This window comes from Colletotrichum siamense, assembly GCF_013390195.1.
Source record: "Colletotrichum siamense strain Cg363 chromosome Unknown KSG_Cg363_contig10, whole genome shotgun sequence".
In the NCBI taxonomy this organism is placed as follows: Eukaryota; Fungi; Ascomycota; class Sordariomycetes; order Glomerellales; family Glomerellaceae; genus Colletotrichum; species Colletotrichum siamense.
In genome coordinates, this window is record NW_023501023.1 from 2835751 (window position 1) to 2863266 (window position 27516).

The window sequence follows — 27516 nt, forward strand, 5'->3', positions numbered from 1 at the left end:
ATGCAGCCCAGTGTGAGGAGCCCTCTGTAGTATCCGATCGAGTATCACAAGTGGCCTCTCAGGCCGGACACCAGGTGATCAAAATTTCAATGCCTGGCTCATGAGATCGTCAAGAAATATACTATTAGCCGCATCGCCGAAAATTCGCCACTAAACCCTGGTAGTATGGATAGAATCACTGTTAGGTTCAATTGAACACGCCCAAGGGCTCGACATGACATTCGGTGCAATGGACGCGAAGACACATGACCAATATAGGAACACACTATGACTTGTCCCAAGATCCCATTCCCGCTTCGACACTCAACTCCGTAGACGGTAAACAGGATTTGCCTGATGATAGCTTGGGCGAAATGCCAAAGTCTCCGTGCTATTCGATGGCATCAGATGGCATGTTATTATCAGCAGATGATCGGCTACCTCTCGGAGAATACATCGTTTTCACGAGGTGGGTAATGTTGGATAAGATGATCCAGGTTAGGTATCTCCAGTTGAGACTTCTTCCACTCTTGGACCGTGGCCATCTACCATAGTAGATAGTAACTTGCATCAGTCGTAATCATCTTTTGGAGCGCACCTATCATATTAGTTCATTGGTCCACATCGTCGCATCGACCTTCTACATCGAGGTTGACGGCAGGATCAGTAATCGTCAAAATGCCATACATCCATCAAGTCAGTGCGGACGATAGAGCTGACCGAAAAGTGGATACACCGGGGCTGGAAACGGTACTCACAACCCGGCGCGTCTTCGTATCGGGCTTGACAGAACGCCCGAATGATGTTTCAGTCCATTTCTGCGCGGCATAGATATACGGATGGGAGTTCTTGTGAGACTCTAGACCTCTAGATTCAGGTTGCGATGAATCAGATCCTTGTGGATCAATTATGAAGAAAATTCGGATTCGCTTTGAGAAGGAGATATTTAAAGACGAACGTTGTGGCCGTTGTGACGAACCACGAACCAGGACCACCAAGGAAATACACTTGTCCGAACCGCCATCATTCCCATTCGCGAAATGTGTGTCACGAATAGTTCAGAGGCCTCGTTGGCTGCGAACTATCCTGCTGAAAAAGCGGAAGATATTGAGGCGCTGTTTAAAAGCCAGCCATACCTGCTGTTCTTGATTATTCTCTGCGCTTCTCCTCTCATTCTGAATAGATCCAAACTCTCAAAGATTCCCGGACGTCACTGTCTCAACTTCCATATTTGACCTCATCAACTCAAAAGCTAGGAGGCAGTTTGTAACTGACGCAACAAGACTGATCACAGATGGCTTCGGTAAGGCAAGTAGTGAAAAAGCCGCTGTATTTCGAGGAAACTCTAACATCAGATGCCCCAAACAGGTTGGCAACACCACACCCTTCCGCATCATCGCGGATGTGGGCGAAATGGTCATTCTCCCTCCAGAGCTTGCCGACGCTATCCGCAACGATACTGACCTCGATTTCATGACGTTTGTCAATGGGGTTTGTCGTACTGTACCCATTTCTTGCGAATTGACTAGCTGACTGTTGTTTAGCAATTCCACTCAGGGATTCCTGGGTTTGAGGTTTTTAGAGAGGGAACGAAGACCACTCGAGTGACCGATGTTGTGAGACTTAAGATCACGCAATCTTTTGGTACTACGATGAAATTTGCATGGCTACCCAGAACCCACCCCGTTTCCCTTGCAGTGTTCCTACATCATGAACCCCAGGCACACGGCGCCTTTGTTTGATCTTTCTAACACGCACATCGGCCGGAGAACGAGATCTCGATCATGTATGCTAGTTGCAAAATATATCTGGGGCAGTACGTATATCTCTTTAGCACATTCTATTAAATCCTAATTTTCTCATCCAGGGGGTATTTGGTAACAGGAATACCAAGCCAGAGACTAGACATGGTGGATTCACCCTTGCCCTGAACTCCAGCATATACAAATGCACCAGCCGGCGCCCTCACTCAACCAAAGCGAGCGCACTTTTCACCCTATTGTTCCCCTCGAGACCCGCAGGAGACCGGTTCTCAACAAATCTCAACTCGACACCCGGCCGGAACACCAAGCAATGCGAACTTCCCCCAAAATGGAACATCCCAATCTCCTGTCCCTTCAAAACCTCCTCGCCAGGCTTTACAGTCACCTCGCAGCTAGACACCTCCGTCATGCCCACAAACACAATCGCCATTAGCCCGATCTTCGGATTCCGCGCCTGGATATATACCACCGCCCGCGTTGCCACGGAAGCGGTGTACGCCTGCGACCTACACGGCGCCTGCGGGTCCGGACCATCTGTATCATCATTATCGTTCCGACGCGTAGCTATGCCTTGGTACCGGTTCACGCTGAAGTACGTCCCCGGAATCATCTCTAACTCGACGATCCGTCCGCTCACGGGCGCATGCCAGCGGTGGTAGCTGAAGGCGCTCAGGTAGGCCTGGTAGATCGTCCCGCCGACGAACTGCGGCGCGAGCGCGTTATTGTTTAGCATGTCGGTAAGGGAGTACGGCTGGCCCTTTATCGTGACGTCTGCTTGTAGGGCGACATCGGATACGACTTGCAGCGGCGCCGACTCGCACGCGTTGACGATGACTGAGGTGTTGTCGTCGACCTGAATGTCAACGGTGCCACTGCTGCCCGTGACAGACAGCTTCTCTCCGCCAATATGTTCCTCATCATCAGGGAACTCTACATGCCGCACACCCTCCCGAAAACGCCTCACAAAAAACGCATCCCACGATTCATACCCAAGAGTCTCCGTATCCTCAGGGTCAGGACAAACAAACAACTCCCTAAACCCTAACCCACCACCCTCCCCAACTCTTCCATTCGCCCTCTCCGCCATCACAATCTGCCCAGAAGCAGACACCCAAGCCCTCAAACACCCCCTCGAGTCTCCCGAAGCAAGAAACTTGCCCCAAGCACTTAACACCTTCCCCATCGCCTCATTTACCTCCGGCCTCCGAAAGAACTCGTAACCGGCCACCGTGCCCATGGGATAATTCAACAAGGCATTAATCGGCGCCGCCACGAACCCCATGGCGTCCTCGTTTCCCGGCCTGTCGAAGAATTGCGGCCCGGAGCGCATGATGACGTTGACGACTTGCAGGAACTGGCGGAAGGACTGGACGGCGGGTTGCTCTGTTGGGTCGCGAGGCTGAAGGGCGGCGGCTTGTGTGAACATTTGGTCTGCTAGGACGGCGAGGTAGGGATCGTTTTGGACGACGGTGCGGAGGTTGATGAGGCTTGGGTTTAGGTAGTCGACAACGGTTGTGTTAGCGGTCTTTGAGTTGAGGGCGGGAGTTGCAGTTGTTGTTTGATGGATCTTGTTGGCGAGCCATTTTTCAGGATTGGGGGCATTTTGGTGGTTTGATGGCTCGAGGCTGGGTTCGGCGTCCTTTTTGGACTTGAAGCTGTTGATGAGATAGTAAAGCATGACGATGATGTCGATAAGGTGCTGCCTTTGAGAGTAGATGATTTCAATGGCCAAAAACCACGTAGCAAATGAGAGGCGATGATAGGAAAGGTTGCTTGGGAACAAAGATTTATACGAAAATTGCGACAATTGACGCATACTGCTGAACAACACGATCCTTATGAGTAAGATCCTGTGCCCTAGCTTCAACTTTACTGTCTCACAGGCAACTAACGTATCTGGCGAACGGCATGAGACACAATCCACATGTCTTATTGCGGGAGCGCAGGATGCCGTCAGATCGTCCAATCGGAGCACAACCGCAGTCATGAGCTGAGGCTGGGGTGACACGATTTGCACAGCTATTGACACATCTGGTGTCAATCTTCCAGGCCGGTCACGCAAACGTCTCAACACAGCTTCCAAGTTCCTCTCCCTTCACCGCCATGACGACTGAGCGGTCCCCTTCCTTCGATACGAATACAACACAACGAGGCCAGGTTCCGCCAGACTCAGTGCTCACAAACGTTCCACTCCATTGTCGTCATCACCCCCATCCCCTGCTCGGCAATCGTCGTCCTCTCCTCCATCAAATCAGCCCGTGTCCTCTTGGCCTCCTCGATCCCAATCGGAAAATCCATATTATCAAACACCACATCCGTAATCTCGGGCGGCAACGTTCCCAACCGGTCTCCCTGCGCCGCGCCCTCCTTCCACCACCCCCTTTGCTGCGGCGGCATATTCGCCGTACCAATAATCGGACCCTCAGGTCCACGAGGAACAGCGCGAGGATCTTGCGGTAGCTCGCCTTAGTCTTATTAATAAGCTTAAACGTCGTAACGCAATGCTAGTAGTGTGATCAGGCTAGTCGACAGGGTTTTAGTGATTCTCAAGGTAACGTGGTTCTCTTCATCTACGATGACATTTGCAGCGCCGCCTGGACAATCATAGCCGATACTTGGCACAACAGAATGGAAAGAATTCGTATTGAAGCCGCGCTCTTGGACCTTGTCGCACGCATCTCATCTCGTGTGTTGCGTTGTGCCTCTTGCTGATGAACTACGACTTAAAGCTGACGCCGGGCGCTAAACCTGTGCCTGTGGCGGCTGGGATTGCACTTGACTGATCCAAATACACAGGTGCAGGTCAGACGCAGTGAGCCTCAATTCGACTTGGTTTATATGTTAAGCAAGGACTTTAAGTGTGTGTCAGACTAGAACGCATCACTTCAAAAGTCCTTCAGTCGGTCGGACACAGTCCGCAATCCTCATGATTACTTCCTAACAGCGCTTGCAGAAACCTTTATGGCTCTTTTTTGGCCGCAAGGGCCAAGAGGATCAAGATCAATGAAGAGAACAGACGAAAGGGTAGAATTCGATAGTATACATGAGGAGAATTTCAAAGCCATCCATACATGAGCGCAGTGCCTGGTCATCCAAGTGTAATGTCAACGGCAGCCCTGCCTGCAAACCATCCCTTGTCTTCTACACCGAACCAGCCTACTCGTTTCCATGTCGTACCATGTCTGGCTAACATCAATCCTTCCTCCTCGATCATCAGTAGACACCATACCTCATCACAAGCTTCTTCCATTACATCGAAGAATCCGACAGCAACGACTTGCCCTTGTAGGTTGAGTTTACTTGTGTTCTTGTCCGCCGAAATAAGCAATTTACCATTGGGCATACTGGCCTTCCATTGCTTTGGCTCCCGTTTGACCGCTGAGATGTAGTCTCTTACCGCTACCTTTGATACGACAGCCTTCGCCACTTGCCCAATCAAACGCAGCTCGCAAGACGGCATTTTCAGAACTTCTACATCGCAGGTTGTGTCTATCGTCCAATTGTTGCCAGCTCCCGGACGTACCTTGATAGACTCCGCAGCGAACAGCGTTTTGACCCTTCTAGCGTCGGTTTCATTTCGAATGTGACCCTCGACAGATGCCCACGACCAGGAGGGCGCACGAAGAACAGGTGCAGGTGCAAAAGCGGTCGGCTTGGGGCGGGTAACGGGTTCGCAACGTTTCCCGAGAAATGAGTGCATGGACTTCCACAGCAGCCCTCTTACGAGGTCGGCTTCCCAAAGGCCCGCGAGGTAACGAGACTGCAGGACCTCCTTGGCGAGCTTTGCAATTGACGCGATAGCAGCAAATACGTCATGTGGGTTGGACAATTTTCGCTGTGTAAAGTCGTAGAGACTCTGGTACCACATGCTGAGCGTCTTTGCGATGTCGGCCTCCCTGTTCTTGGCTGAGGAGACGAACCCCGGGGCCAGAAATGTGGGCACTGAGCCTAGGTGCTTGGACTTCCCATCCTCCCAGATCTCCCATGTCCGGCATTCATACAAAAGCTGAGTCTCGCAAAAGATGACTGACCGATTGGAGAGAATCTTCTCCTGGAAACACCAACCACGCGTCCATACTGGCCCACGTTTCACCGTGCGAGGAACGTCAAGGTACAATACGTCTTTGTTGGAAGGAGAGAGAGGAATGGCGCATGCCTTTCCAATCTTTCCAGTGCTGCTTGGAGGGTTGATAAACCCAAGGCAAGCGTCACTGGAACGTGCAGCCACGATGGTCAAAGCCGCGTTTCCGTAGACCTGTTCCATACGCCTAGACTCAAACGACCAGTCATTTTCGTCGCCCTGAATGATGCAGAGGGCGTCGATCCATATATACTGCAAGCCTAGAGCTCGAGTGAAGTTGATGGCTTCCTGGTGTGTCTTCGTCAATCTTCCTTCATTGATACCCTTGATCATTTTGTCAAAGGTACCTTTAGTAAGCTTGAAAGTGGTTTGCGACGGGCCCCAACAGTATGACAGCGCCAAATATGGCTCTTCAAGGCCTTCTGTGACAAGGAGCCTCGGAGGGCGGCTTGTGTCTCCTACTGCAATGACGCGCGTGGGCATTGCCTTGGATCTTTGGACTGCGCAGAGCTTATGAAACTTGCGGCACTCTTCGAAATGGGAACGTGCCAAGCTTATATGGGTATTGGCATCCGGGTCTGCACCGATGCAACGTTCAGGATAGCTTAAGGCGGCGCTTGTCCTGTTGAGGCTTCTGATCGTTAGTGTAGGTTTTGGATGTATCCCACGACGCAACTACACGGCCCAAAGACGCAGTACTCACGCATACCAAGACAGTCTGGCTGTCACCTGAAATCCGGATATGTTGGTCTCTTCCATATCGTTGAAACCTGCGCGGAACCGCCCGACGCTTATCCATACGCCGCCCCCCGAACTCTCTCCCCTCCTGCTTCCAGTGTTGTGCTCAACGGGCACATACTCTCCATGCAGCCAGATGCTATGGTACCAGGTTCCTTCACGCGACTGGCTTGGCCTTTTGCCATCGAGAAGGTCAGAAATGACTTGAGGCTCGTTTTCATCTTGTAGCCTTGTGAAACAGAGGGCGCATAGTGGGCAGTTGTTATCAGCGCCCTGCTTAAGAGACTTCAGGGTTGGGTGAAACCGGAAATCGGTGTTCGATACATCGTCGATAGTTAACTTCGTGCAGATCCTGCAGTACGGCATGACTGAATCGATGCGACGTTGCAAATCTGCTTCAGCTTTGAGCCAAACAAGAGTGAAAATATGGCATCTTTTCAGACAAGGCTTGGGGCGGGGACGCGTCTTACAAGCGGATATAGCGGCGACGCCAGTAATTGCATGTAAGTGAGGAAGCCGGCGGTCTGACTTGAATATGCAATTAGCAGCAATGAGCACAGTGGTCTATCTAATTGGAAGCAAATCCACCATCGTTGTCGTGTTCAGGTACAAACATTACACAGATACACAGTGAATTTGGTATAACAGACATATGCAGTATCGTAAGCCAATACAACAGGACAGTTATTGAGCTTATTTTGTGTCCACTACTAGATAGATATGTCGGAGATGCTAGGTCCCTATGAAAAGTGGTTTCAACAACGTATCCCACACTTGTCAGAATCAAGACTCACCATCATGACCAGGGTTCTGTGGAGGATTTTCCACTTTCCTTCTACACCTCGCTCCACTTTGTCGAGGTACCGTCCGTAACTATATAAGACGTTGTCTAAACCAAAGGTCTCCGAAAGGTTTGTCGTCCCCGCCATGAAATGAGATGCAGTCAAATACGTCATTGCGACAGCGGTATCTTCGGAGCAGACTTCAATGAGCTGAGTGCCGTAGCTATGGTGAGTACTGGCGAAGAAGCCCAGCCCTTGAGAGATGGCCGTTGCAATGTTGTCGGAGCCAGCGAGGTCACCCAAGGGAGGCGGAAAACTGGCTGTGGCGTTGGCTGCGAAGATGCTGCCAAGCTGGCCCCAGTCCTTTCCATCGATGGCTACGGGGTATCGAGCGAGCAGATGCTGGATGGAATGTACAGCTGTCAGGTACTCAAGGCTCCCAACTGGTGGTCGTTGACAGTTTTGACCGCAATCGAGAATTGGAGTGGTTGGTGAGCCATTGCTAGAGGCAGCGACTACGCCAGTAGTGACTGAGGCAAGGGTGAGGAATTTGACCATCGCGGATTATTCGGCGCAGAGGCAAAGGGATGCATCCGAGCAGTTATTGGTGGATTCCATCTAGGAAGGTTCGCTGACTTTATATAGCTGCCTCCCGTGTAACGTCGCTGTTCGTAGCCGCAGCTGAACCCCGTTACGTCACTCCAACTGGGGCAGACTCAATAAAGGTACGCTAAGACCGGGCGATGTGAGACCGCAAAGACGACGGCGGTTGAGGCACAGGGAGACTGGTCTGATTTGTCATTTCTGTGCTACTGTTGCCAAGTTTCGAGGGGAAGGTTACTAACATGCATGTTGCGATCGAAGCACCCGGCCGGCCCGGTTCAGCGTCCATGTCACACGGAGGCGGATGAACTCTTCACAACCTTTCCCGAGTCCAGGTCCGAGAGTGGGTCCCAAGCTTTGTGTTCCGGCAGTCTGATCATCAACGAGTAGTTGAATCAGCAATGATCCGCGGATGTGGATGCTTTTTATTTTCTTTGCACGGGTCGGATTTCAGAAAGACGTCAAGGCTGGTAGGAATCTAGAACGTAGAGTATGCAATGACAACCTGGGTCCATTGTGTTTGCGTCACCTGCACTCTGCCATTTTCTTTCGCCAATACAAAGTCACAATTACCAAGGTCACCCGAAGTCTCTGTCAAAGTGTGGCCAATATTTGAAAAGGTTATGTTATTAGATTTAGTCTTGATCTAATATGGAGCCAAGGGAAGTCACAGTATCCAATCTTCATCGTCCCATTAGATTACCAACTACTGCACGTGAGCAAACCAAACACTGCCAGGACCAAGACAGTAAGTAGTGTTATAAACACCACAACCACATGTCCAACATTTACTGGTACTGGGCGCGGTAGGTATCCCAGTAGCTGTAGATACGGCTCTGCTGCCCGTTGGAGAATCCGGTGAAGCACTCACTGGTGAGAAGTTAGCTCTGATGTGGAAAAATGAACATGATGATTACTTACTCGTCGGAGTAGTTCATGTAGTTGGTGACAGAGTCGGTACCGGCAGAGTTGGGGCAGGTGTCGCGACCGATCTGGCAACCGTAGGACTCCTGTTATAATTCGTTAGCTGATGATCTCACTCTGGCGTGTTGCGCTGGGGATATTTACCTCGGCCTCGTAGGGGGTGTCATCAACAGAGTCGCCATCACCGCTGCAGGCGTAGCCTTGGAAGGTGTGGAAGACTGCCTTGAGTTAGCTAATGCTCAATGTGTGCAGTGCTCGCCATTGAGTGATAACTTACGTCCAAGCCAGTGACCGATCTCGTGAGTGGCAGTGTGACCAAGGCTGTACTCCTCGTAGCTGCCACCCGGGACGGTGGTAGAGAGAATGACAACGCCGTCGCGGTTGAACTCAGCAGATCCCGGGGTGATGGTCTGAGGGAATCGAGCATAGCCAAGGTAGCGCGAGCTAGTGACGAAGTACACGTTCAGATCAGCGTACGTGCCCTTGCGAAGCGCAGTCTTCATCGCGACCTCAGCACGGTCAGCAGCCCAGTTAGAGTTGACAGTCCAGTCAGCGCCAGCCTCGACAAAGGAGATGTCGTGGGGGGCGTAGGCGGTGTTGAGCACGGCAAGCTGCTCATCCAGGGTGGCCTGGGTCAGGTAGCCGCCGCTCACGGACTGCGAGGAGGCCACGACGTGCCAGTAGACATTGATCTGGATGGGGCCGGCGGCACGGGAGCCGTTGCCGGCAAGGCGGGCGCTAGACTCCATGAGCTTGAAGTCCTGGGCGACCTGGAGGTCGACCTCGGTGGGCTCGTCGGTTCCGCAAGTTCGCTTGGCGAAGGCGGATGCCACCATGGAGGCGGCGACCAGGAAAGACTTGAGCTGCATGATGAAGAGAGTGCCGAGAAGATGGGAGCGGAGTGAGAGGATTGGGATGCCGATGATGAGAGCAATGGTTATGATTCTGGCGGTCTTTCACGAGTCTTTATAAATCTCGATCACCGGGGCGCCGAATTCCACAAAGTGGCGGGAAAATAGAATCAAGCGCCATCTCCCAACTTCGAACTCCCTCTTCTGGACACTCCGCCAAAGGATAGACCATTGAGCGTTCGTGAACATCGCGTTCGTGGAGGAGATAAACTTGACAGCCGGCATCGGGTTGCATTTGCCCGGGATTTGACTCGTGAAGTTGAGCTACCTGCTCGATTCGTCCAAGACGTCATGCGACAGGACGGAGCTCAAAAGCTCGATTTTAACATCACAAATTGAAAGCTGGAAAATGCCATGCGCTGCCAAGAGGTTTTGCTGGTTAACCTGCCTTAAATGTGATTCTAAAGCCGCTGAAGAGGGTCCTGGTGCCTTGGCAATTACTACCTCGTATTACAATCTCCTCCCTAAGACCCTTGCTCATCAGAGTAGTTTATCTAAGCGCGTCGGCTGTGCGCGGTGCAGCATGCAGCGCCATTCGGTACCTGCCGATGCGCGGGATACGCGGGACATGGAGGTAACATGATCGTTGACGAAGGCATCACACCTTGAACGTGTTTACAGAGTACACTCAAGGCCGTCTTTTGTGGCCTAAATTTAGGTTGTCCACAGCCGCTCGTTTTGCGATTCTCTTCAAGGCAGTATCCTCCTTCTCAGTCTTATCTCGCTTGCAACCCTCCGCAGCTGGCCCGAGCACTGAGACCAGGGCATAATTTGGCATGCCGTATTGGCCTGTTAGCGGCCAAGGTCGTCGATCATATCGCCCGTTGCGAATCGCGATGTTGTCGTCTGTGTATTTTCTCAAAGGTTTCGGCATGCCCTGATCATCATGTCGACTTTGGTGTTCCAGGACTTTGATAAGGTCGACGAATATAGTTGTCGATGGCAGCTCGATTTCGAATTTCTGTAGCGAGCTGAGAGAGTCCTGCATGTCGTGGCTCACGACGCAAATCGACACATACTCAGTTGCTAGTTGAGAAAATAGTTCTTTGACTTTCGCTTTCGCGTCGTCGTAGTAAAGTGAAAACTCCTCGGTGGAGTCGTAGCGGTAATACCATGGCTTCGGTCGGAGTCTCTTGTTGACCTTGGACTTTTCCAGTACAATGAACTTTTTCTTGCAGCACTGCCTTGTGGGGTGTTGCTTATTGGACTTGGAGCCCGAGAGTGGATTCGCAGTTGGCGAGAGGATGTCCAGCTCCATGGACGGCGTTTCCGTGACGCATACATGCGCGCCTACCGGTTCGCAGCCTACAATGACGACTTGATCGCTGTTCCAGCACTCTGCAAACGTCCCGTTTTCCTTGGCGCACTCTTCGACTCTCCGCAGTTCACCCTTTGTGAGAAGGTGTGGCGTTTGATGGGTCATCGTCCTAGATGGCCGTTGCGATGTTGGTTTCGATAGATTTTAAGGCGCTGGGTCGAGATGTAAATCCGTCAAGTATGCTCGTCTTCAGAATGGGATCTGGTTCAATCGGGGTAGAGATGATGCTGCCGATCTTCACTTCAAATACAGAAGCAACTGTGGCTGTGCTTCTCCGTACTTCTAACAGCAAGAACACGAGTCGGGTTTTGCCGGGGGTTGAGTCACTCGGGGAGGCAGCGCGTTTCAGCCCGTCGTAGATTTTGTGGCACAGAGTGGCGCATTTCCATGAGGAAGTTGGCAACTCCCCTGCTCAATATCAATGGGTATTATTGTTGACTGTTGGCCGAGGACACGGAAGAGTGTAATGTCAACATTCAGACCCCGTGCCGACTGAAACACACGCCCTACGGCGTGTCTAGCAGCTTCACAGGGACCAATGGTTTTATTCAACAGCATTAGTAACTTACCACTGGGGAATCGTCGATTTCACCTGCTCCTTTTACATCATGTTTTCACGCTTGCGCAGTACCATGACCGTGAATCCCATTAATGAAAATCTCCCTCTAGCTCCATTTTCCACAGGAATCCCATACCCCTCAAGAAGTCCTTAAGGTCTCTAGCTAGCTCAGTAGTTCTGAAGGATCATTGAAGGTGGGTGGATTGAGCTGTATATCAGAAGGCGACGCTGGAAGTCTTAGCCATGCATGCTCAGGCTGGTCTCGGTCTTGATCCGTAAGGCCCAGGGCTTCGAGAGCGCTCTTGTAAATGATCGTCAGAGCCTCATAAATGACCCTCCCGTCATGTTGTGGCTTGTTTGTCTCAAAGGAATCCAAAAACCCCTTCAAAAGCTCCATGTCTTGCTGGGCTCCAGGCGTTTGCCTGTACAGCACGATGCTTAGAAGCAAGCCGTCAATGCTCCACCCAAGGTCATGGCACATGTCCCTTGAGGCTCACGATTAGTGTTGGGCGACTGTGTTGTTCGAATTGAGACTTACAACATGAACGGATTGTTTTTCTCCGTGTATACGGAAAGACGGAGAATGTTTCTCGCGGCAGACGCGCACTCATTTACTACCTTTATCGTTATCTCCCGTATGGCGGGGTCGCTGAAGTATGGGATGTGGCAAAATATGGAGGAGTGGATGGCGATTATTGTTTGGAAGTAGGTGCGATGCAGAGAGGTAATCTGCATCGCATGGGGAATTGGCAAGTCTTCTGCTACATTTGGAGGCCTAGCAGACGCAGGCAGGTTATTTGCCCACTTTTGAAGCTCTGAAAGTAGTTTTGAGGTGGCTTTCAGATGATTCTGGCTGCCTTTCGCGGAAGGAAGAGGCGATCGGAGGTTGTCGTATACTCTGTCCTGTATCTTCGCAAGCAGCACTTGCTGTCGTAGATAATTGAGGCTACGGCCTTCTGAAAGCTTGATGACTCCATGACTGTCAACAGGATGTTCATCAGGCAAACCAATAACTAGCCTTTCAGTCAGAAGAGGGGGTTTGAAAAGTCGCAGTGATAGCCTTTGGTCCATAACATAAGCCCGATAAAAAAGCCGGTTTTTGTGAAGCTGGTCGGTCGACAGCGCTCCAGAGGAAGATGTGGCCACATGGTATCCAGCCAACAGCATCATCTGCGTTACTGATCCAAGCACAGTTGCAGCTGCAGAGCTCCTGGACGTGGATTCAAGGTAGGCTGTCTAACAGGTCTTCTTTTAGTTCTAGTCCAGCAAACCATGACGTATGGTTCAATAGACGTACCATCAAGAGCAGCGTGCCAACTGCCAATGTGTCGGGTACCTCCATCATGATACCAGGCAGCACCCGCATGGCGTTCTCCACAAGCCTTTCCGTCATCGCATTCTGAGCGCCATGCAACGTCCACGAGGCGCATGCACAAACCATGCTGATGGCTGCGTAGACACCCTGACTTGGACAAGACTGTCCTTGAACATAGTTCTGCAATACGCCCTCCATCTCCTCATTTCGGAAGAACTGGAAGTCGCTGTTCACCGACTCTTGGAAGACTGAATAATGTTAGAGATGGTAGTAGCTGTTCAGGGATGAGTGGGCCTACTTCTGAGACACTGCAGTGCCGTGTCTAGCATTGGTAAAGGATGCATCGGCCCCACTGAAAGATTAAGACTTGGGAAATTTGGATGCAGCGATCTGCTGCACAGCTTGCTAAACGTTTGGTTGCCGATCATGTAATCTACGCATTTGATGTGAAGAACATCAAAAATGCAGCATGAGCCTGTGTCAGTTGTCAGTCCGACTGGCCGTCATGAATTATGTGGCTAATCAGCGACATACTCTGATATTGGAACTTAGCAACTGGCTGATCAGGCGCTCCTATTCTAGCCATCGGCAGTGCGTCGCGGCATATGAGACGGTACAACACATCGGGACTCGTTACGTACGACTCTTCGCACAGAGTATCGAACCCCAGGTGGGCCAGTGGAGAGACGTGGAGCTGTCTCGAGCTCGGCAGGTGAGCAACGTTTTCGACCTTGTTGCCGGGTGTCAAGCTTTGCACCATCTGCTCAACCTGCTGTAGTCTCCTGATCATACCAGCACGGGAGCTAGAACCTGACCTGTTCCAGTGCGTCAGAAACACGTCCATGCCTGTTGACATTGGGCGAACGATACTTTCTGCTGGTGGGCGCGCGGAGCCGTTTGTGGGAGTAGACGCAGTCCAGCTCCTTCGCCACGCATGTCGAACATGCAGGCAGGGTTGAGTCGCATTTCACCTACTCGGCCCGTTAGCGGCTGCGCTATCAACGGCAAGCATGGCTCTGATGACGTACCTTTCGCTGTCTGCACGGCGTGCAAGCCCATCTGGACCGCTCCGCCGATGATTCTGGAATAGGTGTGTCTGTCGGGGTAGACATGCTCGGAACTTCGGGCGGGCGCGGATCCTGAAGCTCGGAAGATGCGAAAGAAGGAAGGCGGATGGCTGAGCTTTCAATTGTCAGGCTCAGACTGCCGGAGTTGGCTTAATAATACAAGACGCACCGAGACTTTACTGAAAACGACGGTAACTTCTCCATTGCAATTGTTTCCGCTAGGATCCGACGTCTATTGATTGGGAATTTCTGGGTTCCCCGCAGATGTTCCGGCTCTCCGTTCTGTACCGAGCTGGTAGCCCCACACATGTTCCGGTCCCCGCGTCCCCGTCATATCGGCGCCGGCCACGGATATCAGTAATTTCTCAGCTAAGGCGCAATGATCCTATTGTTATTCCGAACAAGAGCATGCGCGATCATCTTGCTTGCTTGGTAAGGTGAGCCGTCTCTGTCGCGGTGTTCTGAAGCGCGGTCATAGGCCAAGATAGTATATAATTCTTGGATCAATCAGGTAGTTAGTACCTAGCTATCAATTCAGTGCACTCAAACTCAATCTGAAATCCAAGCGTCAACTCCGACGACTTACCAACTGTCAGAATGATCTCCGACGCCATTAAGGTTGCCGTTTACGGCGCCGCTGGCGAGTCAGCGGGCCTGATCGTAGATCAGCTTCTCGCATCGACCACTTCATGCTTTGTACGTGTTTGTTTCTGTCATGTCATTGGTGGCGCAGGATTGTCCGATTGGTATTCAATATATGAGCTAATTTTGATCCTTAGGAAGTTACAGCTCTGGTCCGGCCCTCTTCAATATCGAAGCCGGCCTATGCTAAGCTGGCTCAGCGCGGCGTCGAAATCGTAGCTATCGATCTGGAAGGACCAGAAGTTGACGCTGCCAGGGTTCTAGAAGGCCAGGATATTGTTATTGCGTCTGTGCCTCCCAATGCGCTCGATTCGCAACTGCCCCTGATCCGAGCTTCCAAACTGGCAAACATCAAACGGTTCATCCCAACTGCTTTTGCGATGGCTCTCGACCCAAAAGGTATCTCATCTGTGCAATCCATGGTACGTTCAAATCCTATTTTTCTGTCTTTGAAAAATGTGCCACAATCTACAGCACTCGATCAATCTCTCCACTACGTCTTACATGTCCTTCGGGCCTTTCACGGCCGCTGATTTCCCTGCAGAAAGAGAAGATCTACAAAGAGCTTGAATCATGCGAAATTCCATACACCATCATTGACGTCGGGTGGTGGTACAACGGCTTCATACCTGAGGTGCCGTCCGGGAAAACTGATCATGCCATTGCGCTTCCGGACTTCCTCAGGAACTTGGTCCCTGGAGACGGAACAATGAAAACCTATGTAATTGACAACGAAGACGTCGGAAGGTTTGTCGCTCGCATCATTGTTGACTCCAGGACTGTCAATAAGCGGGTTATGGCTGCGGGAGCAAGCATGTCTTTCAACGAAATGTTTGCCATTGCTGAAAAGCTCACAGGCGATACTGTTACCCGAAAGCATGTATGTTATCAACTCCCAATCGTTGCTCTACCGTAACCTAACAATCTCTTTCATACAGGTTTCGGCAGAAGAGCTCAAGTCCATGATCGTCGGCGCAGCCTCTCAACTACAAAGCGATTCGAATAACTATTTTTTACTTGTCGGCAAGCTGTGGCTGGAATATTACTACTCCTCTTTCATCGACGGCGACAATAGCCCGGAGGGTGTCAAGCGCTTGGGCTACATCGTGGCTGGAGATCTGTACCCCGATTTCAAGCCGACCACCTTCCGAGACTTCTTCCAAGAGACCTTAGATGGCAAGAGACGAATCCCATATTCTACGAAATAAAACGTGACTCGGCCTCTTTGTTTCAGATTCATACAAAGTTTAGAGGCACTGGGGAAGCGGTTTAGAGGCAAGGAATTAGAGAGATCGTTGTGCATGTCAAAGTTGGATTTCTACCGACGTAATTCAAATCATACAATACACTAGACGTTATGGCGCAAATAGACTCATAACACGACGTTCCAGTTTACCATGAAGAGGTGGTCGTTGTCTTCCATCCTTCATGGGCGAGCAGCCGATGTTGTGACCATGTTCGCACGCAGGTGGACTAGCGCTTACTTGTGGCTTGAAACCCCTACCATCTTCGGGACTGCATACGCTTATATAATGAACTTAGCTCACATGAAGCGAATCTCTATATTAAGCGAGTTGCCCGCTTTTGGCCTCTGGCCACGGATATGCACCAAGTCAGCTTTTGCGTCTCATCGTCGCCAATCTGCGCGGCGCAGCTGTCCCCAGCGCATGCCTCAACCACCCGGCGCACAAATGATCTGCGGCCCAGTGTCACGAAAACGCACCATTCAAGGTAGAAATAAGGTGAAAACTGGATGTGCAACATGCAGGTAAGACTCGAGTTATATCGTCGGCGCTAGCCATCGATATCAGGATCCAGTAAGGGATTCATCATTGCGGTCATCCCACTAACTCGGTAACAGAACAAGGAGGATCAAATGTGACGAGCAAAAGCCCCTTTGCCATAGGTGCACGAGCACAGGCCGCACTTGTGACGGTTACGAGTCTCCATTTCGACTCGTTTTGACAAACCACGCATCTCAGTCGGCAGGTGCCCAGTGGGATACGACGAGGATACAGTCCACGAGACCGAAAATGGCTGAGATTGAGATCACTCGTGAAGACGTTCATCTTCTTGGCCGTTACTTCTCAACCAAGACCATATTCGACGTGGACCTTGCCTGCGATAAAGAGGCTCAACAAATCCTACAAGCCAGTGTAACTGATCCATCAGTCCGATTGGCAGTTTCATCCCTTAAAATTCTCCGAAAGCATCTCGAGACTTGCGAAGATTTCGCCTTTTCATCTCTAGGACAGAAGTCGGGTCGAGACTATGACCATGGAGTTCAGCAGTACTGCATGGCTTTAGGGGGCCTGGCGTCCAAATTGTCGTCTCCGGGTTCCGACGAAATAAGGTCGGCGTTGCTTTGCTGCCAAATATTCCTCAGCATCGAGCAGGTGCGCGGCAATTACTCAGCCGTAGCTCAGCATCTTGTTCAGGGACTCAGTATCATGCATGAATATCGGGCACGGCCATTGTTGATTGGGAGAGATAAGTTGATACCGGCAAGCCATAGCAAGATTCCTCTACTCGACGTCTTCGTTCTCAAACTTTTCATTGCACCATGCAAATTTGCAGATTCTCCGGCATCAGCAGACATGAAGGAAACAGCCACGGGTGCATGCCCGGTGTTGTCTCACCGACAGTCTGGGGAATATGAATCTGTCCCTGCTCGATCCATAGCACCCGACATGCGCAAGCTTCTTACCAGGATTGCCTCGAGGACGCTTGAATTCCTCGATAAGGTTTCGAACGTTGAGTCGATGGCAATGGCTCTCTTACTTGTTTCCGAAAAGGCATCTCTCCTGAATAGTTTGGACTCGTGGTACTCAATGTTCGAGCGCGTTCATTCGGACGCAAAAGCTAGGCAACGGGAGCCTCTGTCAGTGTCTTTCTTACGTTTGTTCTATCGGACCCTGCAGATCGTGCTCTTAGGGGCAATCTCCTGCGATATAGAGAATAACGAGAAGCGACTGGCCGAGATTGAGCAATTGCGTCTTGTAGCAAATAATGTAGAGGAAGGATTAAAGACTTATCAAGGTTACAGGGGTGCTGATAGTAAAGAACTTGCGTCGAATCCAGCATGTTGATGAGTACTTGATGCATGTGTTGACGGATTTCTGTCGACTCTCACAAGTGAACTTGGGCATGCAATGGACTTCAACAGCTTCAATGGGGGAAAACCATCTGCAATATTGTATATAACACAATTGATCTCCAATTGCCTCATTTACTACCATATCACTGTGTCGCCTTTGCAGCCTCCTTATCAGCGGTCAGGACTTGCTGTATGGCTGGCCTGTTGATGACGCGGTTCCACCATGCACTCACGGCTTTTCGACCGAGGATAAGATCTGCATATCCGCATACGAAGAGCCTGTGGATCAGGGGTACATAGTAAATGTCCACGAGAGTGAAGTCCTCCCCAGCCATGTAGTCGCTGTGTTGCAATGCACGTTCAGCAACGTCAAAAAAGGCTTCGATGGACCGTGTTGCTCCTGACACGACGGTCTCATCAGGAGGCAAGCCCATGAATCTCTGCTTCACAAACTTCTCAAACGCGATTTTACCTGCGGGGTCGGCAAAGTAAGACATCTCCTCCGACTGCGCTTGTTCAAAAAGTGCAGTAGCTTCCCTGTCGGAGTCGGGCGGTAGAAGCGGGAAGCAGTATTTCTTGGCGAGGTACTTGCAGATAACCCTACTCTCATAGAGAGTGAAACCGTCGGGGAAGATGACGACTGGGACTTTACCCCAAGGGTGTCTCTTCATATAGTCTTCCGACTGTGGGGGTTGGTGTCAGCACATGACTCTGAGCAGATGTCGGTTTACGCACCTTTTGTTCCCCCTTTTGTAGGTTGATCAAAACAAGTTCGTAGTCCGTGAAGCCACCTTCAGCGAGGGTCAAACGAACACGGTCTGTGTTGGTCGAGCCATGAGCGCCATATAGAGTGAATGCTGGCATTTTGGATGAGTGTAATATTTGCGACAGAATTCCGCGGTTGTTGGTGATGAACTTCGACATCATCTTGGATAACTTGGGGAAGATCGTGACAAAGTAACCTGATTTTATAATCTTTGGCACGGAATTTCTGCCTCACAGGCAACAACACCACGCATGATACTCGGAACCGCCATCACCACATATGGTTGGCCGGCTCGCTCACACTACTTGATTGAGTTAGCGCGGGCGCAGGCTACGTGCTGACGGCGCCCGCTTCCCCGATTTAATCCTTCGGCCGTGCCGCCCGGTGGGTCCCGTGTCGTCCGAGACCGTTGTAGTATCCGGACCGAGCAAGCCAATCGGCAGACACCGTAAATGCAATTCTAGGCGTAGGTGTTGCGGTCTCATGACCATCTTTCATCAGAAATATAGTTCTTGCGGGTTGGATCTGTGTGCGACTGACCGTTGGTCCGTCAACGTTAAATACATGGACATCCCCATTTGTTTTGGTAGGCAGCATTGAAAAGTCCAATATCAGCAGTTTCATTTTATTTTCGAATCGGCTGTACGCTCAGACAGTAGATTACAAGCCCAAACTGATCTTCTTCTTACTTTCTTCTCACTTGTCATCATGCACTTCTTGCTTCTGGGCGCGAAAGGGCGTACTGGCAAACAGGTTGTGTCTGAACTCTTGTCTCAAGGACATACAGCAGTAGCTCTCGTCCGCTCTCCTGGCGGTCTCCCAGACAATCCTGGCCTCACCGTCGTCACCGGATCGCCGCTATCAAAGCCTGATATCTCATCAGCTCTTTCGGCTACGCCTCCTCTAACTCCTTCCGCCGCCATCATCACCCTAAACACCGTCCGCGAGTCTGACAGCCCTTTCGCACGTCAGCTCTCACCTCCCCGCTTCCTAGCCGACTCCTGCGCCAGTGCTTGTGAGATTCTCCAGCAGGCCGGCATCCGTCGTATTGTGGTTATGTCGACAGCTGGCGTTGGTGATTCTTGGCTGAAGATACCATGGCTTTCGAAGGCATTCATGAGCTGGACCAACATCAAGTTCGCCCTGGAGGACCACGGTCTCGTGGACAAGGAGATCCGTTCTACAGAGATGGAGTGGACACTTGTTAGGGCAGTAAGACTCGAATTCGATGACCCTAAGTTGCCGAATCAGACCAACACCAGGCCGGATGTGGAGACACTGGGTAGCGACGGTGCGGGAATGCGCGTGACTGACAGCGTCAGTGTTGGTAGTGCGGCAAGATTTCTCGTCAAGGTTGCAGTCGAGAGTCTCTTCATCAAAAGTGCAGTGGTAATACGGAATTGACACCGGCGATGGTCTCGTGACTGTGAAGGTAGTGTGAGAGTTTGTTTTAGATGATCCAAAAATCTTTTTACTTGCCTCACCATTGTTGAATTATTCACGTCCGCTTCAAGCCACTGTCGGTTCAATCAACGCCAACCCCCGGTATCTCTCCTTCAATTTGTCAATTGAATAGCCTTTGATGAAGACTACCAGAACTTTGGTCATTGAATTATATATGTCTCAGCGCAATACTCAGCATGAAACCGACCAGGCCTGCCACTTTCCCAGTTTCGACTTATCCAACCTTGAAGGACACCAGTTAGCACTTCTCTTCACGACGCTCCAGAAGTCATAATCAAACGTACTGAATACATCCATCCTGCACTTGATTGATACGTTGCCAGTTGGATGGCTGGCTGATTGACGCCACAAACCCCGCAAGTCCCGGCGACGTCAAACGATCCGTGAATATGTCAATAGTGCAACCTCCGAAAACGATGTTGACACTTTTGGCATCATAGTTGGCGTACGACTTGTTGATGCTAGTCATTGTGAAGCACTGAGCGAGGTGCTCGGTTCCGGTGTTGGAGCCGCCGCCGTAGTGGAAAGTCGTTCCACCGGCGCACTGGTCATGGTCATGGAATGTGACCGACCACGCAGAAACGGAAGTTACAATGAAGGACAACAATGCGAGCTTCATGATGGTCTTGGTAATAACTAACGACCGGGAAAAAGAGAAAGTTAACACAACGTATTGAGTTCCAAAGTCAACTGAAGTGCGAACACTTTGTATTGACATCGGATGAACGGCACTGGGATGCTGCAGCCAGCCCGCCGTTAAGGTTTGTAGGGCGGAACGGCCGACATTGGTTTGAGTAATACGCGCTTCCCGCTTAACCACATACCGTTCGGGTGTCCCAGATAGAGCACCTCACAGGCATTGGGTTTGAATCGCAATTGCAATTTCCTCGAAATATCTTGCGCAAAATGAAGCCCAGTGATGTCTTTAATTTGGCATCCTCCAAACTTAGAGCCACGGGAGTTGCCGTTGATACGCATGGCTCGCATTCGCATTTCACTGACAGAGGTCTCTTTCAATCTGAAATATTTTGACTTACTTTCCCGTGGAGGATCAAGACTGCCCGCCGAACTAGGTGACTAAGCGAAATGTTATCCTCCTTTCGAGGAGATGGTAGGACTAGTTATATACGGACGCCCTTCAACGAGAGGTCAGATCAGTACCATGGTTGAATATCAGACAGCCTGTTGGTGTTGACACTGAAGACGTCTTTGCCGATCATAACAGACAGTAAAGTGTCACGCAGCATGCTGACGTCCCGCCCTGGTAAGAAAGTGGCTTGCGGTGCGTATGAGAAACAGACAAAACCGGTGTGGCACGGTGTTGTTGTGATGCTGTATGGGCTGCCGTCTAATCGGGTGTTTAGGCTCTTCCACCGGCAGGTTTGTCTCCTGCCAAGCTTCGAGCGACGGCAGACCGGCCGGCTCTTGCATCCAACGTCCCCACCATCACGGAAGTAACAACGCTATGCAGGGGCGCAGTCCATGGTATGAGCTATTGGTGACCTGAACATGGAATATGCTCAAAGTTCAGGTGGCAGCCTGAAATGTTGGGCGACCCCGAGCGTTTGGTCAGCTTCTTTCGGTTCCGGCGCCACCGTGGGATATAGCTCCCCTGGGAGATTGAAAACAAGGCCGGCGTCAAGACAGCCTGCCATACTTTGTTGCTCATGAGTAGTGGGTATGGGGCTGAAGTTTGGTCGCCGAAAGAGATTGCGCCGCTCATATCAGGTCAATACCATCTCTTCCTGCAGTCTGGCAACACCACAACCCATGTCCCCAACTACCATGTGGTAAAAACGAACCAGAACATTCCCAATTTCCGAATCTCGCCATCACGGTTGGCTAAGAGGCCTGCTACCTAGCACCAACAGCATCATGACCTAGAGCAAGGGGCACACTCATGGTTACTTTTCATTTTTCCCAATCTCATAGGCAGATAGGCTGTGTTGACCATGAACGTCTCACGCCGGGGGCTTCAAAGTGCACAAAATATCAAGTCCAAATTTGCCGCAATGCAAGGTTGGCTTTTCCATGCGCTCTTGATATCCTATCCTGTGTTCCTCAATGACGAGGGCCGGGGGTTCGCGGGGTTGACTTGGAGACGCTGGGAGGGTGGGAATGCACCTGAACCTGCTCCGGGCGCACGGCTCAATCTTCGAGAATGGGAGCTTTCCTTTAGTCGGGCAGAAAAAAGTCCCGACGTTGGCAAGGACGGCTTCGATCTTTCACCCCTGATGCCTGAACATCTCATCGCATGAGACTCTCGAGACCAGATGGCTGCTCCCAGCCCGATACTTGGCTATTGTGTCTTGGCTTCCGATGGTGATAAAGGCCATCTGGTTTTGGCCTCTATCCCGGGATGGCTGGGGGCCAAAATGGAACACCGCATTGTAACATGAACAAGATGAACGGCGAGACTTCCCGGGTTCGGCGGCTTGGAGAAAGAAGCATAAGCTATCATGCCATATTCGGCCAGGCAAAAACCCCGAAGTCCAGTTTCTGAGGCCGCTTACGACGTGAAGATGGAACAGCTTCTTCGCACGCCGGCTTGTGTTGCCTCAGGGTGTCATGCAGGGTCAAACTTATTTATTATTTTCCCTGGGAGCTACTCGGCGTGGGGTCCGGAACACAGCCAACCGGAATTGTCTTCAGTACCCCGAAGGATCCCCAAGCAAGGATTTGGCTTGCATCTCCTATCCCATTCTCCTGGGTATTCCTGATTTCCTTCAATACCAAGATCCCTCTTCCCAGTCGCCTTGCGACCCTGAAGGGCACCTTGATCGTCCAATTCGTCGAAGAACTGTAGGCAAAGTCTTCGCTCCGGTCGCGACATTCTTGGGCATAGATGATAGGTTGCAAATACCGGGATTTCAATTAGTGGTTTCATGCTTCGGAGATAGTCTTGCTGTGACAAATCAATCGATTTTTTCCTTTCAATAGTCTTCCTCGACGAAGCCCGTAGTGCCAACGTCGCACCATCAAGAGATCTTGCACTTTGTGCAATGATCTTGGCACTCGATCCTTAGGTCCCGGGCGAACGGGGGGGCGATGCCTACACCAACGCAACCAACCGCCGGAGCCAAGACTTGCGGAGCCGATGGAGGGGCTGTATGTGAGGCGATTGTGACAAATTACACTGGGCGCACGGCATCAAACCGGGTAGACAAATGGTCTTGTCTGCCAGACGAATGAAAGGCTTCACTCTGTCTAAGTACCATGTTGTGATATGGATGGCCAGGCTCTTGGAATACGATACAAATAAAGTCAATGGATCAACATGTATCCACGTGGGCATAGGTTTGTAACCGGCCACCATAGCCGATCTGCCAAGTATGTGTGGTCCCGCGTGGCACCACTTTTGAGCCCAATGGAAGCGCACCCGGGGAGATCATTAAAGAAAGCCCAAACAAGGTTTCATCTTACAACGTCCATGCATCATGGGTTCCGATCCTCAATGGAACCTTAATCGGAAGGGCGAAATAAAGCAGCAGCCCAACGGAGATGAGGCCAAGGAACCACAAAGTTGCAACACTGAGAGCGACAAATCGACGTAGTCAAGGAACAGTCTGCCCGATGGGCATGGCAGTGATCCCTGTGGTCATGTCCGTGCATTTACGATTAGGGTAGCAATCAAGAGGCAGATAGGTTCTTGGAAGCACGGGAGAAGTAGGAACGGAAGCGGGAGACGTTCAAGTGGCCAACATGAGCTCGAACGGCCTTTGAAGAAACCCGCCTTGAATTAAGCTTAACATACAGTGGGGGGGGGGGGAGGGGGGCGTTGCCGATATCTTGCTGGTAGATTGGTGGACTATGATGTGGCTATCGTCTCCACGCCATCTGAGACGCAAATCAGGAAGATACGGATGTTAGCTTGGTAGCCGGTCTTTGCATCCACAAGCCTCGTCTTGCGCAGCCATTCACGAAGAGGCGATTTGCACTGAGCTGTAGTCTGGTCGAAGAATTCTAGACGATAGCTGAACACTCAATTAAGAAGTCTAACTATGGGAGTTTAACAAACGTCAACAAATGAAAGTCGGGATGAGGAATAATAAACGCTAATAATTATCGATCGTTTAGCCTGTGATCTGTTCCTTTTTACCCAAAAAGTTGGAAACCGCTAATATCTCGCAAACTGGACTTCGGACGAAGTTGAACACACGTCTCCTTCTCGTTCTTTGTCTGGATCTTCGCTGATGTTGTCGCTGTCGCGGTTACCGTGGTTTGCCCGTGAATGGGTGTGAATCGTGATCTCCGTTGTTTTTGTCGGGTAGGAACTTGTCGCCGGCGACACATGACTTTTGTCTCCTTTCCCAATGCGAACCTCATACTCAGGCTCGTCGGTTTTGGTGAACTGCCTAGATCGCTCGCCGTTGAATGTTTCCAGAGCCACGTCGTTTGCCGGTCCATGTCCTTGACTGCGCACGTAGGCGCTGCTGTTCGAGGCCCCTCGTGTGAGCTCGACGAGGCGATTGAGAATGCTGAACTCGAGCTTCAGCTTAATACTGTATACCAACGGCTTCCAGGCTGTCTGTATGTCGTAAAGATTGGTGAACTCGAGGGCCAAAATCGTCACGTCTAGTAGGACAACTAGTATGTTCACCCAGATCAGGTGGTTCATGATCTTGCGGGTGCGCAAATCGCCGATGCTGTTCATGAGACGAAGGCGTTTGGTTGTTTCCCAGACGTACAGCGCAGAAATGATGATCTCTTGTACGAAGAAGACAGTGAGTTGGATTTTTTCGAAGATGGTGTACGGATTCTGGAACGGTTCCGGGTTTGCCGAGTTTACCCCATAGACTAAAATGATGATGGGAATATGCAGCCAGATGGCGTCGGCGATGATCATGTATAAGACCAGTCGCAATCGTTTCCAGTCATGAACAACGATATGAAGGCGTGAGTATAAGACGACCGACTGGCCTGTTATCATGGCGCACCAGCCGATGAGAATGAGCGTGGCGTAGATGATCGGTTTCGTCGTGAGGGACAGGTGCCTCAGCAGGTAGCCAGTCCCATTGAATGCGATGCCCCATGTTGCGATTAGAATACTCCAAAAGTACAATCCAGAGCGCCTTTTGAATGATGTAAAGATTGAGACGGTAAGCTCAAGAACGTTGTAAAAAGCAATGCTGATGAACACGCAAATGACAATCGCAACGATGATCCTGGTGTTGATGTCGATTTCTGCCATCGTTGCCAACGGTCCATGAAGTCAACAATGACACAACAGAGCAATGTGTCCAGCAGAGCAAAAAGTCCTCGACTCTAGAGCTATCATTGTCGGACATTTAAGAATCACAAGCACATCATTATTCCTCAAAAAACAGGAGTTTCAGCTTGCTTGATTAGCGTGTGTCCTTTGGTGTTCCCAACGATACATCGCAGGAAGTACTCAAGACCTTAGACCTAGACCTTCAACAGGATCATGTCGCGAAGCAACAGCTTGGCACATACATTAACTTTCTAGATGCCGTGGTCATTATAGCACTAACGTCCCTGGAGACGGACCTTTGCCCAAATTCGACCAAGTCGAACCATTGCCAAGACTCGGGGAACTACTCCGCAATAGCTAAAATTCGGAGTGGGGGTTCTGGGGGAGCTTCATTGGCACAGTCGCACTCCATCTTTTTGTCCCTTCACCGCAGTCATTATTGGACTAGTCTAGCATCTTAATGCACCGGCAGATGCGACTATGCAATTTTAAACATGCAAGGGTCCATCAACGCGGGGACGTCCACGGTAGCATACAAAGCGCCTCGTACCCAACCTCTGGAACATGTTCCCCTCGTCACACACCACCAAGCACAACACTCCTGGAAACCAACAATGTCGTCTTTGCTGGCTGTAGTCGCTGCAGGTCTTCTAGTGCCCCTGGGCATGGGACTTTGTACCGCTGCCGAAGTTCCCGCCACAGCCCAGATAATTGACTGGAAGAGTTTCAACGTCCTGCAGAATGTGCCCCCTCCTGCAGAGGCCAACGACTCAACGGTATGTCGCTCCCATCCTCTTGCGGCTATTTTTGCTCACTCTCATGCAGCTCTTCCTTTGGCCTGGTGTCACGAAAGAGTCACTTGAGGCTAGACCATTCCACATCTACGATGCCGAGTTCTACGATGTTATTGGACCGAACCCCTCGCTTACCCTCATTGCTACCTCTGACACCGACCCTATTTTCCACGAGGCTGTTGTGTGGAACCCTCCCACCGAAGAGGTCTTCTTCGTTCAGAATGCCGGTGCTCCTGCTGCAGGCACTGGGCTGAACAAGTCTTCCATCATCCAGAAGATCTCACTCGCGGAAGCCGAGGCTGTGCGAACAGGTTCCCGGGCTAACGCAACTGTCACTGTTGTGCCGTCGCAACCCCAGGTCATCAACCCCAATGGTAAGTTACTTGATACTTGAAGGCATTAAGCCAGCTTACATGAATGCCTAGGTGGTACGAACTACAAGGGCAACATCGTCTTCGCTGGAGAAGGCCAAGGTGACGATATCACCTCTGCCTTGTATCTCATGAACCCAGTCGCTCCATTCAACACCACCGGTGAGTCTCCTTAGTAACGCAAAGACGCATTTCGCTTATTCCCTTAGTTCTCTTGAACAACTACTTCGGTCGTCAATTCAACTCACTCAACGACGTCGTCATCAACCCCCGTAATGGAGAGCTTTACTTCACCGATACCCTGTACGGCTTCCTACAGGATTTCCGCCCTCCTCCGGGACTGCGCAACCAAGTCTACCGCTACAACTTCGAGACCGGCGCCGTCGCCGTCGTGGCTGATGACTTCACTTTGCCTAATGGTTTGTTCTCATTAATGCAGCTGAAGGGGACCCACCTAACAACTGATAGGCCTCACCTACTCTCCTGATGGCAAGAAGGCCTACGTCACCGACACCGGCATCGCTCTGGGATTTTATGGCCGCAATCTCTCTTCTCCCGCTTCGGTCTACTCTTTCGATGTGAATGAAGACGGCACCTGGGAGAACCGCAAGACGTTTGCCTACACTGCCTCCTTTATTCCTGATGGTTCGTTCTTTACCATTCCCATTTTTTTTCGCACACTAACTCGTTGTAGGTGTTCACACTGACTCTGTTGGCCGTGTCTACGCGGGCTGCGGAGATGGTGTTCATGTCTGGAACCCCTCTGGCAAGCTCATTGGCAAGATTTACACTGGCACCACTGCTGCAAACTTCCAATTCGCTGGAAATGGCCGTATGATTATTACTGGGCAGACGAAACTGTTCTACGTCACACTGGCTGCTTCGGGCGTAGAACTGCAGTAGGCCTTACTCAAAGCCTCTGTTTAATGTAGTTGATGTGCCTAATCAACCCCTATATGCCGCATCCTATCGCGTGCAGGCTTATGAAGTACTGTGCATCAAACCGTAGTTGCCTTTCTCCCTCTGTGTAGTTGATTTTTGCAATTTTCACGTTCTATCTTATAATTACCAGGAGGTATTAAGTACTGGATGCGTGGTATTGTTAACTTTTATTCTATTTCAGTCGGCCC

General features: G+C 50.9%; 13 protein-coding genes across 13 annotated transcripts; 3 read left to right on the forward strand and 10 right to left on the reverse strand.

The window, feature by feature from the left end:
- Nucleotides 1-1944: 1944 nt before the first annotated feature.
- psiD-1 (L-tryptophan decarboxylase) lies at nucleotides 1945-3420 on the reverse strand (the record flags this gene model as incomplete). The annotated part of the gene is made up of 1 exon (XM_036646492.1): nucleotides 1945-3420. The coding sequence occupies one exon, from the start codon at nucleotides 3418-3420 to the stop codon at nucleotides 1945-1947; it is 1476 nt and encodes a 491-aa protein (XP_036488301.1).
- Nucleotides 3421-4830: 1410 nt separating this feature from the next.
- Nucleotides 4831-6927, reverse strand: CGCS363_v014644 (Heterokaryon incompatibility protein 6, OR allele; the record flags this gene model as incomplete). Its single annotated transcript, XM_036646493.1, has 2 exons — nucleotides 4831-6454; nucleotides 6527-6927. The coding sequence occupies 2 exons, from the start codon at nucleotides 6925-6927 to the stop codon at nucleotides 4831-4833; spliced, it is 2025 nt and encodes a 674-aa protein (XP_036488730.1).
- A 344-nt stretch (nucleotides 6928-7271) lies between these two features.
- Nucleotides 7272-7901, reverse strand: CGCS363_v014645 (uncharacterized protein; the record flags this gene model as incomplete). The annotated part of the gene is made up of 2 exons (XM_036646494.1): nucleotides 7272-7301; nucleotides 7356-7901. The coding sequence occupies 2 exons, from the start codon at nucleotides 7899-7901 to the stop codon at nucleotides 7272-7274; spliced, it is 576 nt and encodes a 191-aa protein (XP_036488033.1).
- Nucleotides 7902-8734: 833 nt separating this feature from the next.
- CGCS363_v014646 (Extracellular metalloprotease) lies at nucleotides 8735-9739 on the reverse strand (the record flags this gene model as incomplete). Its single annotated transcript, XM_036646495.1, has 4 exons — nucleotides 8735-8816; nucleotides 8868-8956; nucleotides 9015-9088; nucleotides 9148-9739. 4 exons carry the CDS (start codon nucleotides 9737-9739, stop codon nucleotides 8735-8737), a joined length of 837 nt encoding a protein of 278 aa, XP_036488034.1.
- Nucleotides 9740-10409: 670 nt separating this feature from the next.
- CGCS363_v014647 (uncharacterized protein) lies at nucleotides 10410-11039 on the reverse strand (the record flags this gene model as incomplete). The annotated part of the gene is made up of 1 exon (XM_036646496.1): nucleotides 10410-11039. One exon carries the CDS (start codon nucleotides 11037-11039, stop codon nucleotides 10410-10412), a length of 630 nt encoding a protein of 209 aa, XP_036488939.1.
- Nucleotides 11040-11821: 782 nt separating this feature from the next.
- CGCS363_v014648 (uncharacterized protein) lies at nucleotides 11822-12201 on the reverse strand (the record flags this gene model as incomplete). Its single annotated transcript, XM_036646497.1, has 2 exons — nucleotides 11822-12143; nucleotides 12197-12201. The coding sequence occupies 2 exons, from the start codon at nucleotides 12199-12201 to the stop codon at nucleotides 11822-11824; spliced, it is 327 nt and encodes a 108-aa protein (XP_036488483.1).
- Nucleotides 12202-12909: 708 nt separating this feature from the next.
- Nucleotides 12910-14085, reverse strand: CGCS363_v014649 (Lactose regulatory protein LAC9; the record flags this gene model as incomplete). Its single annotated transcript, XM_036646498.1, has 6 exons — nucleotides 12910-12915; nucleotides 12956-13221; nucleotides 13272-13448; nucleotides 13508-13788; nucleotides 13844-13944; nucleotides 14002-14085. The coding sequence occupies 6 exons, from the start codon at nucleotides 14083-14085 to the stop codon at nucleotides 12910-12912; spliced, it is 915 nt and encodes a 304-aa protein (XP_036488482.1).
- A 552-nt stretch (nucleotides 14086-14637) lies between these two features.
- Nucleotides 14638-15890, forward strand: CGCS363_v014650 (Isoflavone reductase-like protein TP7; the record flags this gene model as incomplete). Its single annotated transcript, XM_036646499.1, has 4 exons — nucleotides 14638-14736; nucleotides 14820-15104; nucleotides 15227-15562; nucleotides 15621-15890. The coding sequence occupies 4 exons, from the start codon at nucleotides 14638-14640 to the stop codon at nucleotides 15888-15890; spliced, it is 990 nt and encodes a 329-aa protein (XP_036487955.1).
- Nucleotides 15891-17922: 2032 nt separating this feature from the next.
- On the reverse strand, nucleotides 17923-18643 carry GSTF1-0 (Glutathione S-transferase; the record flags this gene model as incomplete). The annotated part of the gene is made up of 2 exons (XM_036646500.1): nucleotides 17923-18462; nucleotides 18515-18643. The coding sequence occupies 2 exons, from the start codon at nucleotides 18641-18643 to the stop codon at nucleotides 17923-17925; spliced, it is 669 nt and encodes a 222-aa protein (XP_036487956.1).
- A 610-nt stretch (nucleotides 18644-19253) lies between these two features.
- CGCS363_v014652 (uncharacterized protein) lies at nucleotides 19254-19949 on the forward strand (the record flags this gene model as incomplete). Its single annotated transcript, XM_036646501.1, has 1 exon — nucleotides 19254-19949. One exon carries the CDS (start codon nucleotides 19254-19256, stop codon nucleotides 19947-19949), a length of 696 nt encoding a protein of 231 aa, XP_036487953.1.
- Nucleotides 19950-20283: 334 nt separating this feature from the next.
- On the reverse strand, nucleotides 20284-20628 carry CGCS363_v014653 (uncharacterized protein; the record flags this gene model as incomplete). The annotated part of the gene is made up of 1 exon (XM_036646502.1): nucleotides 20284-20628. One exon carries the CDS (start codon nucleotides 20626-20628, stop codon nucleotides 20284-20286), a length of 345 nt encoding a protein of 114 aa, XP_036487954.1.
- A 3498-nt stretch (nucleotides 20629-24126) lies between these two features.
- Nucleotides 24127-25200, reverse strand: CGCS363_v014654 (uncharacterized protein; the record flags this gene model as incomplete). The annotated part of the gene is made up of 1 exon (XM_036646503.1): nucleotides 24127-25200. One exon carries the CDS (start codon nucleotides 25198-25200, stop codon nucleotides 24127-24129), a length of 1074 nt encoding a protein of 357 aa, XP_036487951.1.
- Nucleotides 25201-25835: 635 nt separating this feature from the next.
- Nucleotides 25836-27289, forward strand: gnl-1 (Gluconolactonase; the record flags this gene model as incomplete). The annotated part of the gene is made up of 6 exons (XM_036646504.1): nucleotides 25836-25997; nucleotides 26047-26389; nucleotides 26441-26548; nucleotides 26596-26805; nucleotides 26855-27031; nucleotides 27081-27289. 6 exons carry the CDS (start codon nucleotides 25836-25838, stop codon nucleotides 27287-27289), a joined length of 1209 nt encoding a protein of 402 aa, XP_036487952.1.
- Nucleotides 27290-27516: the final 227 nt, after the last annotated feature.